Raw genomic sequence first — 16,511 nt, forward strand, 5'->3', positions numbered from 1 at the left:
AATCTAGGCCATTGACTCTAAACTTTCAGGCATTCGAACTTGATCAAAAAAATGGGATCATCCATTACTTTTGTTTTTAATAATCAAAATGATCACAATCTTAACACAGCTGAGCTTGGTTAATCTCATGATATTTGATCCTTGTTTCCCCACAATGGCACCGTTTATGATCAATAATGGCTGAAAATCACCAAAAACTGAATGAATACATAAAAAAATACAAGTTTTTAACAAACATCCAAATACAAAATGGACGATTCGTACTCTTTTAAAATTACATCATATCCGTAAGGATTTCACAGCCAATCACAAACATTGACAACATGATCAGCATGCATCATTGTTGTACACTATAAAAGCAACTTCTCGTTTTTCAGACATGCACCAGTTCACATAGGAGAGAGGTGCGAGAGTAGGGAAAGTGTGTTTTTACATTTAATTGATGGTGCTGATGTATTTAGTATTGTTTAATATTTGGCACAATTCAATCATCATTAAATAGGGCCGTTGCTATTGTTGGAAGGGGCAGCATTATCTTGTTTGTGAGTCTGAGCATGAGCAGATTGGTAGCAGATAGTATGATTGTTTATCCGATGTGTTTTATCAGCCGGTCTCTGGGTGTTGAGCATTTATCAAGTGCCTTTGGCTGTTGAATTCTATGTGTCCATTTCATTGTTGATATTTAGTCAATAACTTGTGATTTAGTGGATTATGATTGAGAAGTTGATGCTGTCCTTACATCAAATGGTTGACTTTTGGTATATCTGATACAATATTTTTCCAATACAGAAACTGTGTTAGCGTTTGCACTGTGATGAATATCCAATATCAAAAAAGGCATATTTGGAGCAAAAAACAAAACCCAACAGACTGGAATTGACCCCAAACACTGCTGCCTTACAGTCTTTAAGACTTACACAGAGCCTACCTAATTATTCCCTCATGGAAAGGAGCAATATTTCAATAAAGAATATCAAGAGAAGGTATATTTAATAATACTGACCCAATCAGAAGCGTTAGTCGCATGACTCAGATGTGGAACTAACACTGCCGATTGGCTAAGTGGCCTTGTCCACTTGGGATAAGCAGTGCTCTGAGAGTCCCGAGCTGTGTATATATATATATATATATATATATATATATATATATATATATATATATATATATATATATATTATATTGGCCCTTTAATGACTAAAAAAGTAGAAAATTAAAAAAGGAAAGAAACAAAACTAAATATTAAAGATAATGTTAAAGTTTCTTTTAACCCACAATGGAAAAAAAATGTAAGGAGGGGGAGATTGTAAGGTCTTATCTTTGCACCCATTGGCTGGCTTTAACCCCTTAATGACCGAGGACGTACGCCATACGTCCTCAGAAAAAATACAGTTAACGCCTGAGGACGTATGGCGTACGTCCTCGGTTTGGAAAGCAGCTGGAAGCGATCCTCATCGCTTCCAGCTGCTTTCCGGTTATTGCAGGATGCCTCAATATCGAGGCATCCTGCAATAACAATTTGTACCCCTCCGGTGCAGAGAGAGCCACTCTGTGGCCCTCTCTACACCGGACATCGATGGGCCGCATTCGTTGGTGGGTGGGAGCTGCAGTGGGAGGCGGGTGGGCGGCCATTGATGGATTCTGAGACACAGGGGGGGGGCGGGATAGGGGGCGGGACAGTCAGGGACGCACACAGACACGCGCGCGTGGGCGGCGGGCGGGCGCGTGCACAGAGAGGGAGCGGGTGGGAACCGCTTACACTACAGAAATGATCCTGTATAAGTGGGAGGAAGAGGGGGAATAAATACCCCAAAAAAGTAATCTAAGGGATCTGGGAGGGGGTAGGGGTGGCGGTTGGTCGTGGGGAAACTACATTACAGAAAAAAAATAAAATAAAAAAGAGAAAAAATATTGTAAACTGGGTACTGGCAGACAGCTGGTAGAGGGGGAGGTTAGAGAGCTGTTGGGGGGGGCAGGGAGGTTGGGGGCTAAGGGGGTGATCCTACACAGCAGCATATGTAAATATGCACAGGGAAAAAAAAGAAAGAAAAAAGGATGCCTCTTACTTTAGTACTGGCAGAATTTCTGCCAGTACTTAAGATGGCGGGGACAATTGTGGGGTGGGGGAGGTAAGAGAGCTGTTTGGGAGGGATCAGGGGGGGTGATGTGTCAGGTGGGAGCCTGATCTCTACACTAAAGCTAAAATTAACCCTACAAGCTACCTAATTAACCCCTTCACTGCTAGCCATAATACACGTGTGATTTAGCGGCCTTCTAAATACCAAAAAGCAATGCCAAAACCATGTATGTCTGCTATTTCTGAACAAAGGGGATCCCAGAGAAGCATTTACAACCATTTGTGCCATAATTACACAAGCTGTTTGTAAATGATTTCAGTGAGAAACCTAAAATTTGGAAAAATTTTAAGTTTTTTTTTATTTTATCGCATTTGGCGGTGAAATGGTGGTATGAAATATACCAAAATGGGCCTAGATCAATACTTTGGGTTGTCTACTACACTACACTAAAGCTAAAATTACCCCAAAAAGCTCCCTACATGCTCCCTAATTAACCCCTTCACTGCTGGGCATAATACATGTGTGGTGCGCAATGGCATTTAGCGGCCTTCTAATTACTAAAAAGCAACGCCAAAGCCATATATGTCTGCTATTTCTGAACAAAGGGGATCCCAGAGAAAAATTTACAACCATTTATGCCATAATTGCACAAGCTGTTTGTAAATAATTTCAGTGAGAAACCTAAAGGTTGTAAAAAAAAAAATGTGAAAAAGTGAATGATTTTTTTTTATTTGATCACATTTGGCGGTGAAATGGTGGCATGAAATATACCAAAATTGGCCTAGATCAATACTTTGGGATGTCTTCTAAAAAAAAATATATACATGTCATGGGATATTCAGGGATTCCTGAAAGATATCAGTGTTCCAATGTAACTAGCGCTAATTTTAAAAAAAAATGTGGTTTGGAAATAGCAAAGTGCTTCTTGTATTTATTGCCTTATAACTTGCAAAAAAAGGAAAGAACATGTAAACATTGGGTATTTCTAAACTCAGGACAAAATTTAGAAACTATTTAGCATGGTTGTTTTTTGGTGGTGTAGATATGTAACAGATTTTGGGGGTCAAAGTTAGAAAAAGTGTGTTTTTTTTTCATTTTTTCCTTATATTTTATAATTTTTTATAGTAAATTATAAGATATGATGAAAATAATGGTATCTTTAGAAAGTCCATTTAATGGCGAGAAAAACGATATATAATATGTGTGGGTACAGTAAACGAGTAAGAGGAAAATTACAGCTAAACACAAACACCTAAAAAATGTAAAAATAGCCTTGGTCCCAAACGGACAGAAAATGGAAAAGTGCTGTGGTCATTAAGGGGTTAAGGGATAATTTCTGCAAATTGTGTCACAAGTTTTGGTAATAGTAATTCTTGAATGGTCTTTTTATTATGCATTTGCTGATACTGCAATTACAAATTCTCACCTGCAGCTTTTCCAAAAATAATTTCTATTTCCTAAGCTTTGGGGCTTTATAAGCAATCTTGCCAATCCCCAGTCTTTTCTTTTCTTTTTTTTTTTTTTAAGTTCAATATAGGCGAATAAAGCCAATCAGATACTGTACTTGCTGTCCTATAGGCCAGGGCTTGACAAACCCAGGAGCAAGGGAGCCACGGGCTTCTATAATTCTACCCTTGGCTCCTAACTTTTTGGGTTGTTCTCCATATTTCTATATACAAATAGCACTGACTAGCTCCTAAATATGCTTACTGGCTCTTAATTGTTACAATTTGTCAAGAACTGCCTATAGGCTGTAACTAGAGTGCACTCATACTGCCCCACATTGCAACCTGTGGGCCTTGTCTTTGAGACAATTAGTAATAGTAATTAAAAGGGACATGAAACCCAATATTTTTTTCCATGATTCAGATAGAGCATACATTTGTAAACAACTTTCCAATTTACTTCTATTATCAATTTGGCTTAATTCTCTTGGTTTTCAATATTCTGTGTTACAACATAAACTTTGAATTGCAGAAGGTATTTATTTTATTGTAAACGTCTCTTACCTTCTCTGCTTTTCTTTTACTCTGTAATTATTGTACATTTATTTTGTTGATATACATGTACACATACAATATTTGTTTCCATTTGATATGGACTTTTAAAAACTGTGTTTCATTAACTTTTCTTGCAGTTGTATTGGATTTATTAAAATAGTATGCCCAATAAGGTTTTGTTAACCATATATGGTCAATTTAATTTAATTGTCAGTTTACAAAGCAGTGACTTAGTTTCCTCCTTGCTCCAAAACTCTTCCTGCCAGACATTTCCTGTTCTGCTTTGAGACCTATGCAAATGTTAACATAAGACAAAATATTTAGATTGCCATTAGCCAGGGGTACTACTGACTCCATGATGCTTGGTGTTGATGCAGTGGTTGCTATCTCTATTTTATTTTTCTATATCATAAACAATAATAGTAAGTGCAAGAATGAGTCTGTTAGAGCCATATTTACAACCTTTTCACAGCACAGTTTCACTTATCTTGTGCATTGGCAATTGTAAAAGACTGTATAAATCTTGTTTGCCAATACGGACATGTAGATGCTGTTTATATTTATTTTATTTAATAAACATTAAACTCTGAATGTATTCTCCCTTAACAAGTTTAATTATGCAGGTATTAGTTCAGAATAGCAAACATATCTGATCAGCAAACAGAAGTGACGTTCCGTCAGCTATCTGATAAGAAATTACGCACCGCGCATGCGCTCCTCAGCGTAGTCACATTCCAATGCCTGAACGTCACAACCCATCAGATTCTTGGACAATATTCAAAGCGCCTTTGTAAATAAATGTCAAATAAGCACTAAATTTCTTCAATGATGCAAACAATAGTAGCAGTATGTGTAACAAGTGAATCCCATTACATGCACAAGGAACTTTGAAAAAGCTACCAGCGAAACGCATAAGTTGGCGTTCAACCGGAGGGGTCTGACGTTGCTAATATGAACTGTGACTTTGTTCTGATATTTTAACTATTTGACTTTGAATCCTATTGAGGCTCCTCATGTGCATGTAATACAATGTATTTGTTCCACATACCGCTACTATTGTTAGCTTCATTGAAGAAATGTATTTATTCTCAAAGCTCAGGACTTGAGTTAGTGGAGGACTGTGGTCTATGTGGATTAAAAAATTTTTGTAAACGTTAAATAACATTGCTAATATTTTTGGTGCTAATAGTGTATAGTAAGCCAATGAGGGTTTGTGATGGGACACATGCGCAATAAAGGGGTAAAATCTGATGGGTACAAGTGTCCAACAATGTTATGGCTATGTGATTATTGTGCGCAGCCGCGTACGCATGCGCTTTGAATACTGTCCAAGAATCTGATGGGTTGTGACATTCAGGTATTGGAATGTGACTACGCTGAGGAGCGCATGCGCGGTGCGTATTATTTTTTAGACAGCTGATGGAACGTCACTTCAGTTTGCTGATCTGATATGTTTGCTATTCTGACAGAACACCGTCAGAGTCTGGAATGCATGCTTCTAGATCCAGGATACTGACCCTGCTAAATTGTACAGATTGATTGCTTAATCGGTGCAGATGGAGATAATATAAACATTCTCAATGTGCTTTTTAAGGGATGTGTACCTGGACTGCAAAACAGTGCTTTTAAAATCTTTATCTTGTATGCACATATTTTGCTATGCAGTTGTTAAAAGGTCATTAAACCCAAAGAGGCCCATTTATCAAGCTCCATATTGAGCTTGAGGGCCCGTGTTTTTGGCAAGTCTTCAGACTCGGCAGAAACAGCAGTTATGAAGCAGCAGTCTAAAGACCGCTGCTCCATAACCCTGTCCGCCTGCTCTGAGCAGGCGAACAGGAATCGCCACAATTCAACCCGATCGAGTACGATCGGGTTTATTGACACCTCCCTGCTGGCAGCCCATTGGCCGTGAGTCTGCAGGGGCCGGCGTTGCACCAGCAGCTCTTGTGAGCTGCTGGTGCAATGCTTAATACGGAGAGCGTATTGCTCTCCGCATTCAGCGAGGTCTTGCGGACCTGATCTGCACTGTCGGATGAGGTCCGCAAGACCTTTGATACATAGGCCTCATTATCTCTAGTTCATGATTCAAATAGAGCATACAATTTTAAACAACTTCCCAATGTACTTCCTTATTTTTCCACTGCCCCCAGAGTGGTTGGAGTGGATCCTGCAGCTCTCTGACCCTGCAAAACTGTACACATCAATTGTTGGGAAAGGGACACTAAATCCAATTTTTCTTTTATAAATACAAGAAGAGACAGATGCGCCACATGGCCCAATATTGTTCGATCCAAAATGAATAAATGAATATATAAGGAATAGACTCACATTTGAGAGAGCACCTCAATCAGTGCTATAGAGACAGAATCGTATCAATTCAATAATGAATAGTTGCTGTTTAGAGGGCATATAAATACCAGTCTCTAAAAAGGATTGAATAGCTATCAGACCCTTATCGTGGGGGATACTGGAATACAGTGAGCTGACATCGCTCGTTATCCACCAAAGATTAGGGTCAGTTTTCGTGATTTTCAAATTTGTCAGTTTATTGAGTAAATCAGTAGAATCTTTTATGAAAGAAGGTAGGGCAACCACATGTTTCTGTAAAAATGAATCTACGTAGGCAGACAGATGATCAGTCAGACTGTCGATACCAGCCACTATAGGCCTACCGGGAGGGTTAGATGTATCCTTGTGTATCTTCGGAAGGTGATAATAAAAGGCTACACTAGGGTTTTTAGGAAATAAATAGTCCTTTTCTTTTTTAGTGAGAATACCTTCTTCAAATCCTTCCATAAGAAGGGAGAACAGTTGTTTGGAGAATATGGGGGTGGGATCTTTAGTTAGGACCCTATAGTGGCTGGCATCATTCAGAATTCTGTCTGCCTCCGTAATATAGTCTTGAATATTTTGGATCACGATACCCCCACCCTTGTCCGCTTGGCGGATTACTAGATCTTTATTAGTGCTCAGTGAATTCAAGGCATGGCGTTCCCCAGGACTTAGGTTGTTCTTATATTTATGTTTCTTGGGTAATCTTTCAAGATCTTTTAAGACCATTGACTGGTATATACTTATATGTGAGTTTTTTGTCCTAGGGGGATTAAAATTGGATCTTGGTTTGAAATCTGTGTGGATATATTTCTCAGTTAATTGTTCTAAAAGAGTATCAGGTTCATATACAATGACGCCTTCATTAAGGCGTTCGTTCATAGTATCTACAATAATGGGCCTATTGACACTGTTTTTCAGTTGTTTCTCCGCAAAATATTTTTGAAGGGACAACTCCTGGGTATGTTGATATATATTTGTTGATAGCCTAGTTTTATGGTATACAATGTGCGTTATATTGTTTCAATGCCACAACCTGAGATGTATTATGCACTGACTATGAAATGGAAGTTAATGTGGTTTATTTATTTGTATATCCCTTTCGATTTATTGTGTTTTTTATATAGTTTGATTCTACTAACTATCAAATGTAGACACAAATGAGATGTGTATTGCACAAACTATGATAAGGAGTTGTTTACAAATAATGCTGTTTATATATTATGCTGTTTATATTCTTGTATATTTTATATTAATTGTGAGTTTTATATGGATTGTTTTTATTTATTATCAAATGCAGATACAAATGAGATGTTTACTTATTTATTTTAACATATGTTTGATGACCCTATCTTGTTATTAACATTCTCATTGGCCAACTGGTCATTTCTGTTCTCCCAGCCCCTCCCATCACCTTGTCCGTCCATTTGTTTGTGATTAATTTAGGGTATATATATGTAGCAAGTGCTCTAATAACATTGTATGTAGCCTGATGAAACAGCCTTGAGCTGAAAAACGCGTTGCCTGTGTTTTTAACCTTTTAAATAAAACTTTTATTTTGGAACACTTGCTACCATCTTTTCTGTGAGTTGTCCCTTGTGCTAAGGGATTCTGTTTTGGCTGACTGCTGGATCCACCCTGTCCCGAGTGCCTCTGACTAAGTCTGGTGGGTGACTGAATTGACCCCATCCTGCTCCTATAGCATCAAGGGAGATGCTACAACTATTGTGAGTACCTCTCTTATCATTTGGTTCTGTATCACCATTGTTCCTGCTGTACTAGGCCATGTGGGCACCTGTGTCTCTCTTATCGCTTTGAATACAGATACTACATCTTTGCGGGAGTTTGGTCTGCTGGGTGACTGTAATAGATCCCAGTCTGTCTCTATAGCACTGATTTAGGTGCTCTCTCAAATGTGAGTCTATTCCTTATATATTCATTTATTCATTTTGGATCAAACAATATTGGGCCATGTGGCGCATCTGTCTCTTCTTGTATTTGTAGATTGCTGCTTTTGGATCCCAGCCTGGATCTCCAGAGTTTGCTGCCTCATCCCCTTATCAGAGACTTTATCATAACATATTTTCTCTTATAGTGTATTACAATGGTAATGGATCTTTATTGACAATTGTACTATTAACTTCATTACTCTCTGCAACGGCACATTTCTGTGATATTCCACATATATCACATCTGGGTTAGACCTATAATAATATTATTATTGAACAACTAATATACTCATTGCCAATTTTCCACCCTTTTTTGGACTCTCTATATCATTAATTAGGGCGCCCCCTCCCTTTCTGATTTTTTTCTTTTATGATTCAGATAGAGAATGCAATTTTAAACAACTTTCTAAATTATCATGCTATCTTGACTTGGAAAAGCAGTAGTGTAAGCTTTAGAGCCGGCCCAATTTTTGTTCAGCACCTGGGTAGCATATGCTGATTGGTGGCTAAATGTAGCAAACCAGTCAGCAAGCGCTACCCAGGTGCTGAACTAAAAATGGGCCGGCTTCTAACCTTACATTACTGCTTTTCAAATCAAGATAACATGATAACAAAGAAAAATTGATCATAGGAATAAATTAGAAAGTTGTTTAAAATTGCATGCTCTATATAAATAGTGAAAGAAAAAAAATTGGATTTAGCATCCCTTTAAGAACATAGTCTAAAGTCTTAGCCCTAATTTCAGACAGACATTTATTTAGCAAGAAAGGAGATCAGTTTAAGTAAGAATCATTTTTGTCATGAACAGCTTTTTTTGTTTTGTATCTGATCATTTTTAAGATCTATTATAGCAAACATCCTCAGCATACAATAATTCTAGAAATAGAAGAGGAAGGAGATGAAGAGAACTCTGACATCATCTTAATGTGATCACATAAACATTCTGACAGTCCTGTGGGTGTAGGAATATAGTTACAGTACTATCTTACTGAAGAAAAGCTGTAAACCATTTCACAGTTTCAGACCATTTTTCAGAACATACTACCCTTACATAGGTCATAAAATGCTGAAAAATGTATACTGAAATTATATAAAGCTAGAGAAAAATTCTAAATTAAAAAAACAAACATTTTTTATTATGAGAGTTGGTTCAATTCTGATAAAAATGTACTGTTCTAGTACACACCCCAGGTATTCTCTTAAACAGACTCTTCATCTTGCATGGAATAACTAGACATAAACACTGAAATTAGGCATAACAAAGTCTACAGATTCTTAAACAGCTTCTTTTTCAGAGACACTTTTTTTTCAATGTGTCTAATCTATGGAAGAATCAGGATGGCTCTGAAAATAATCATGTGGCTACAAAAAAAAAAAGACTGTAACGGGATGCTAGTTGGCAAACAAGGGTGAATAGGAAGCAGGGGGGTTGGGAAGTTTAACAGATCAATCTTTTCTGTATCCTGCAAAGGATTTGGTTTCTTCCTATAGAACAACTCCACAGGCTGCCACTTTCCCATAACAAAAATGGCACTTTCATTAGCACCCAGTGAGCAGTTAATCTGAGTAGATGGTCAAAGGGCACAGTTCAGGAAATGCTAACTAGAGAACAAGTATAACGTTTAGTTTTTACACCATGTACACATCTAAAATGATAACCACAAGCAAATGTGAAATGTAATTTGCTGTACACACCAACATCTTACAAACCACAAACCATTCAAAGATAGAAATATATCACTAAAATTAGCAGAAAACTGATCAGCTATGGTAACTGGCTGCACAGGAAAATGAATGCATTTGGCAACTTTCTAACTGAAATAAAATAAGTGTTTTTTCTCTACAGAGCAATAGAGCAGACTGAAGAAATTGCTATATCTATCAAATATACAGTATCTACATACACACACTAATCTAACTGATTCACTATTCAAAGTTCCCGGAGTGCCACAGTTCACAACAAACTACATGTCAAGAGATATAAGAAAGATCTTGCATTCATTTAGCCATCCCGAAACACAGATAATTATAGATAATGATGGCAAATAACCAAATGACCCTGTGGCTGGACTGTTAGCCGACGGACATTTGGCCAATGGATAATAGTCCAACACACAAGTGGCTGTCAGATAGCAGTCCGGCCACGAGATAGGTAGATAGATAGATAAATAGATGCAATAGATAGATATATTTGATAGATAGATCGATTCAATAGATAGATAGATAAATTAGATAGATAATTTCAAAGACAGAGAATTACAAGACGTGAGGGCTGGGACCCATGGTTAGGTTCCCAGAGGCGGTAGCGGCGCCCAAGGCTCTGATTAGAACAGAGCACTCCGGAGCGTATCTGCCCTCGGCCGAACTCGGAACATGCTTCGGCATTCTGTCTGTCGGCCAAATGTCCGTCGGCATTTTGTCAGAGCACCAATGACTCATCAAAACTGCCCATTTAATTCTAAAATGTAAGCTTCAGTGGGACAGTCTACTCCAAAATATGTATTGTTTAAAAAGATGGATAATCCCTTTATTACCCATTCCCCAGTTTTGCACAACAAACATGGTTATATTAATATACTTTTTCCCTTAGATTACCTTGCATCTAAGCCTCTGCAGACAGATAATTTTCTCAGGGCTATTTATTATTTATTGAATTGCATTTTAGCCAATTAGTACTGTGTCCTGCACACCTCCACTGGAGTGAGCACAATGTTATTTTTATGACGCACATGAATTAGAAGTCTGTAGTGCCTTAGAAACAGGTAGAAATTTAGAGGTTTAAATGTTATAAAGTACAGTATATTACTATAACAATGATAGATGTGTAAAACTGGGGAATGGGTAGTAAAGGCGTTATCTATCTTTTTAAACAATAACAATTTTGGTGTAGACTGTCCCTTTAGTTTTAGGATAGCCTTAAGCGTATCTCAGGTATCCTTTAATTATCTTAGTCTTCCATTGATTTTCACCAATATGCTTTATGTTAAATAGAGTCACTTATGTTACAAAATAATGTTCAGCAAAATAAGATCTCCATGCCAGTGATTTTTTGAGAATCAGGCCCTTTGTCTTTTCCACCTCTGTGGGACATTTATTCCATGAACCCATAAAACCCTTTCCGTTAAAAAGTGCTTTTACTTATGTTGCCTACTACCTTCCAACATGAAATCATTAACCCTTATTCTGGTGTTGCTCTTTTTGTGAAAACTTTTCTGAGTAAGGAACCACACAGCTGCCAATATAACATATATTTAATAGAATTAATATTTTCTTAATAATTAAATTGTAATTATAATAATAAATTTGACTTGTGCATGCACTTTGTTGGCTATATAAAAAAATCACTACAATAAGAAAAGTCTTCCAAACTGCTTTTTTTTTTCTTCCTTATAGTGTGGACTATACCACATCTTGCTCTTCTTGGCAATCATTTATTGATTATAGTATTCTCTATTTAGTGTCTACCCAAAAAGTTAGCCAAAGAGTGAAATATAGAACATATTTATATGAGTCTGTTACTGTCTGATAAGAGATAAGCTGATTTATAGTTTGGCTAGACAGCTAGAGGATAGATGGACACTTTAGCATTTTATATGTGAATTGAATAATAATGATTTAAAAAGGTAGCAATATGGACTAATAAAGCAAGGCTCATCAATTTCATTAATAAAAAAAATAAGACAAGTAATTAGTTTGTGGTATGTAATTTTATGCCAGGGAGTTGTCTAACATATTTACAGCATTCTGTTAAGTTGTCCACCCTGTGACAGAATAAACACACCCACACAAGTTTATAAGTATGTGGTCACACATAATTCTAGCAGTCAACAGTTTGGTGTAAGTTTACACCACTACTAAGCTGAGGGAGTAAAAAAAGTGTTATAAGGGGACACTAAACCTACATTTTTTTCTTTCATGATTCAGATAGGGAATGCAATTTTAAGCAACTTTCTAATTTACTCCTATAATCAATTTGTCTTAGTTCTCTTGCTATCTTTATTTGAAAAAGCAGGAATGTAATCTTAAGAGCCGGCACATTTTTGGTTCAGCAACTGGGTAGCGCTTGTTGATTGGTTAGCTAAATGTAGCCACCAATCAGCAAGCGCTATCCAGGGTTCTGAACCAAAAATGTGCCGGCTCTTAAGATTACATTCCTGCTTTTTCAAACCAAAATTCATTAAAATTATGGGGGGGGAGATAAAAAACTGAAATTAAAATCCTCCATGTCTCAAAATTAAATCAATGTAAATATTTGCATAGGAAATTAGTACATCTAAGCAAGTATCCCCGCTTGCCCCCAGAAATTCTTAATATGCAATGTTTCCAATGCTCAAGAGAATTGTGGGTAAGATATGCAAATTAGGTATGCAAATTCTCAGTTTTTTTGCTTCAAAATACTGTTTTAACACAGCGATCCTTTTAAACAGGAATATGACAGCAAACCAGAAATCACTCACTATACAAGCCTGTTTCGTTCTTTTTAGAACTCATCAGTAGGAGATAGATTTCTGATTGCTGCATTGGAAAAGCTATTTTCATGGTTAAACCAAAATTCTTTTTTTTTCAAATAAAGATAGCAAGAGAACTAAGAAAAATTGATAATAGGAGTAAATTAGAAAGTTGTTTAAAATTGCATGCTCTACCTGAATCATGAAACAAAAAAAATGTGGGTTTAGTACCTGTATTCCTTTAAATTGTGTATTGTTCTTAATGTATTACATTTAGTTAAAAGGATGGTAAAATTATTAATTATGTAATTTTACTATATTTAATTGTATACATGATATACTTAGTGATATAATTATGTTATAGACACCTTGATAAACACGGGCAGCACAAAAGGACCAACCTCTTAAGAATTAAAGGCCCTGTCATCACAATACTCTTTGGACAGACATGAGCTTAGTATACTTTTGTAGATACATCAGACAACACTGCATCATTCACAAAAGGCATAGCAAGATTGATAGTAACAATGTTGTTAATTGTATTTGAAGGCATAGACTAAGCCTATAGTGATGACAGGGCTCTAAAACCTCATTATACCCGTGCCTGAGGGTAAAGAGTGTAAAATATAGTTACCAGCCCTGTTTTCAATAGCTTGTTGCCCACACTGTATTCCCCCATTGGTTGTGATTAGCAAATTCATGTTCTAACATTTCTAAAAGCTACAATTAAATTAGAAAGCCATCCTCTCCACTTACCTTATACACCTTGCCAAAGGCTCCATCCCCAAGTTCTCCAATGATCTGCCAATACTCCTCTGGGTTCTGATCCCTTTTGACGTGCTCATATTGCTTCTTCTTCTTTTCTCCCCCGAGCTTGAATATCTTCTTAAAGTTAAGAAATGACAGTGACATTTCGTCTGTGAGACTGGTGAACCCAGAGGTCCACAGTAACGTAGAAAAGATGCTCCTCACCGGGGTCCTGTGTGCATTCCGGCCGTATGATTACAGGGAGCAGGCAAGATGATGCCAGCTGCTAGATCCAGACCAACACCCACTATGGGCCTAGGCTGGCAGGGGAGGTACCGCTGTCATATGGCATCAGCAGCCCGTCCCTCTGGATAACACCTGCCCACGGTATATCTAAGCCACCCCCTCTGTATACCAAAGTCACAAGAAATCACTTGTAAGGCCCAACCCATAAAACAGGCCCTGCCCCTAAACCCGGCCTGTTCCACAGGAAGAACCGTTCAGTACCCAGCCCAGAATCCCTTGCTTGATGAAAACCCAGAAAGTTACTGAGGTAGACAGAGCGAAAACAGCAGCAGGTAGGCCGGATATAGAGCCGCTACCCGGGTTGTCACTGGGAGGATGACAGTAATCCTCGCTGCTTCCTCTTCCTAGGGTTGCGCGTTTCCGTGATACACATTTTGCTGGAGCGCGCATACGTTTCCCTAGTAACAGCGCTTTTTTACAATATCTTTATTAACAATATTACAAAACTATACAATATTAAAATGATGCGACCTAATATTAACAATGTAATAAAACGTTTCTAACTACTACTACATTTACCAAGGACCACAAACAAACTCAGTTACTTCCATTTTTTTCTAAATTGTATGAACATAAGTTTAAGACCAGTTGGGGAGATACTGGAATGTACAGGATGTGGCAGCCCCAGATACAGGAGGTGGCCTCACTTGTAATACTAATTATGTTTTAAATGTAAGTAGCAGCACTATTTCCCCCCCCCCAAATTGACAGCATAGTGATAGTGTTATTGGTCTCTCAGCAGTGATGAACCAAATAGTTCTCTGTCCCAAGAGTTGGCGCGTTCTGAAATCAAATTAAACAATAAATATAATTTTAAATGTTTTATTAATCTATTCACATTTACAGATCAACTGAAGCTGTATATATAGGGATGGACAAGCTTTCAGTCATTATAACAAATTATTTTTATAAAAAGTAGGGTCATTTAAAAGACGTTATGATAATACGCTTCTCCAGAAAAGCTACAGCTGCTTTTTAAAGTAAATTTGTCATTTTTTTCCTTAATTATTTGAAAATGTTTGCTAGTATTGAAAATAAATAACAATTATCTGTTGGTTGTAAACAAATAACACAATAGTTGTAATTAAAGAGACATACGCTTACAAAAAGGAAATGTTCCAATGAGTAGAGTATTTTATTATTGCTCTTTTGCCTGCAAAGAGGTTAAACATTGTAGCAATGCACTGCTGGGAGCTATCTGAGCGTATCTGCTAAGCGAGTGACAAGAGCCAGAGCTACCAATCATCTTCCAGAAGTGCATCACTTCTATTGACACTACCTAGGTATGCTTTTAAACAAAGGATTCCAAGAGAATAAGAGGAGTAGTCTACTCCAGAATCTTTGTTGTTTAAAAAGATAGATAATCCCTTTATTACCCATTCCCCAGTTTTGCATAACCAACACAGTTATATTAATACACGTTTTACCTCTGTAACTACCTTGTATCTAAGCCTCTGCAAACTGTCCCCTTATGTCAGTTCTTTTGACAGACTTAATATTAGCCAATCAGTGCTGACTCCTAGGTAATGCCATGTGTGCATGAGCACAATGTTATCTGTGTGACACACATAAACTAATGCCCTCTAGCTGTGAAAACCTTTAAAATGCATTCAGATAAGAGGTGGCCTTCAAGGCCTTAGAAATCAGCATATGAGCCTACTTAGCTTTAGCTTTCAACTAAGAATACCAAGAGAACAAAGCAAATACATTGGAAAGTTGTTTAAAATTGCATGCCCTATCTAAATCATGAAAGTTTAGTTTTGACTAGATTGTCCCTTTTAAGTACATTTCATAATAGAAGTATCTGAAAATCACAAGCTCTGCTCTAGGGATCATGGGACAAGCATATTTTTTTTAACACAAAAGCAAGTGGTGTTTAATGTACCTATAACCACTGATATTATATTCACCTGTATATGCTGCCTATAACAGACTGTGCTTCTAGATTTATACAGAGCAGCGATAGCCATATCCAATTATCAAGTATCCATAACAGGCCAAATTTTAAAGGGACATCCTAATGAAAAAGTTCTCTAATTCATTATGGCATTTGGTTTTAACAATAGTTTCTTGCAAACTGTGTTTAATTTAATCAAATGAGTTTAACAGACGGTTAAATCCCACTCCAGACGCATTGCATTTCCAAAGCAGGACACAAGCCAATTAGAAGCAGCATATACATGTAGCCGTAAAACAAAGGTTATGTCCTGATCAGGCGAGCCAATGTGCTTTAGCTTTCCAAGCTGTGCACATTAGATATGTGTTTGACCAATTTGTGGGGTTAAACACAGTTTGCATTATGGCACTAGTGTTAAAAGCAAATTAGATCATTTTTATTAGAACATCATTTAAATATATAGTAGTGCTTTTTTATTTAACTAGAAGTATTTCAATTTCCATGAATTTGCAAAAATGCTTCTAGTAAGATTTATTGTTTTTTGTAATAACTTCTATGTGCAAGCAGCTGCAAACATGAGGGTAGGCAGAGTTCACATGCATCTCACACATTCTGCTGATTTCAAGATAGGGTGTGTGCACCTGCTCTTGTGTGCTTGTCAGTTTCACCTCTTAAGCGAGCAACTAGCGCTGCTGATTGGATCAGTGGTGGGTTCTGCTTCGGACCAGCAGTGCTCCACTGGTCACAAGCAGCACTTC

General features: G+C 37.3%; 2 protein-coding genes across 4 annotated transcripts in view; one reads left to right on the plus strand and one right to left on the minus strand.

The window, feature by feature from the left end:
- SLK (STE20 like kinase) overlaps window positions 1–13,962 on the minus strand; it is a 325,767-nt gene extending 311,805 nt beyond the window's left edge. For all 3 annotated transcript variants that reach the window (XM_053692434.1, XM_053692433.1, XM_053692432.1), the window contains exon 1: window positions 13,560–13,962. In XM_053692434.1, coding sequence (XP_053548409.1) covers window positions 13,560–13,715 — 156 coding nt within the window. In that variant the 5' untranslated portion in view covers window positions 13,716–13,962. The remainder of the gene's footprint in view (window positions 1–13,559) is intronic.
- Window positions 13,963–14,050: 88 nt separating this feature from the next.
- STN1 (STN1 subunit of CST complex) overlaps window positions 14,051–16,511 on the plus strand; it is a 343,767-nt gene continuing 341,306 nt past the window's right edge. Inside the window, exon 1 of the mRNA XM_053692435.1 lies at window positions 14,051–14,128. The gene's annotated coding sequence lies outside the window, so the exon portion shown is untranslated. The remainder of the gene's footprint in view (window positions 14,129–16,511) is intronic.

Source organism: Bombina bombina, chromosome 9, assembly GCF_027579735.1.
Source record: "Bombina bombina isolate aBomBom1 chromosome 9, aBomBom1.pri, whole genome shotgun sequence".
NCBI lineage: Eukaryota > Metazoa > Chordata > Amphibia > Anura > Bombinatoridae > Bombina > Bombina bombina.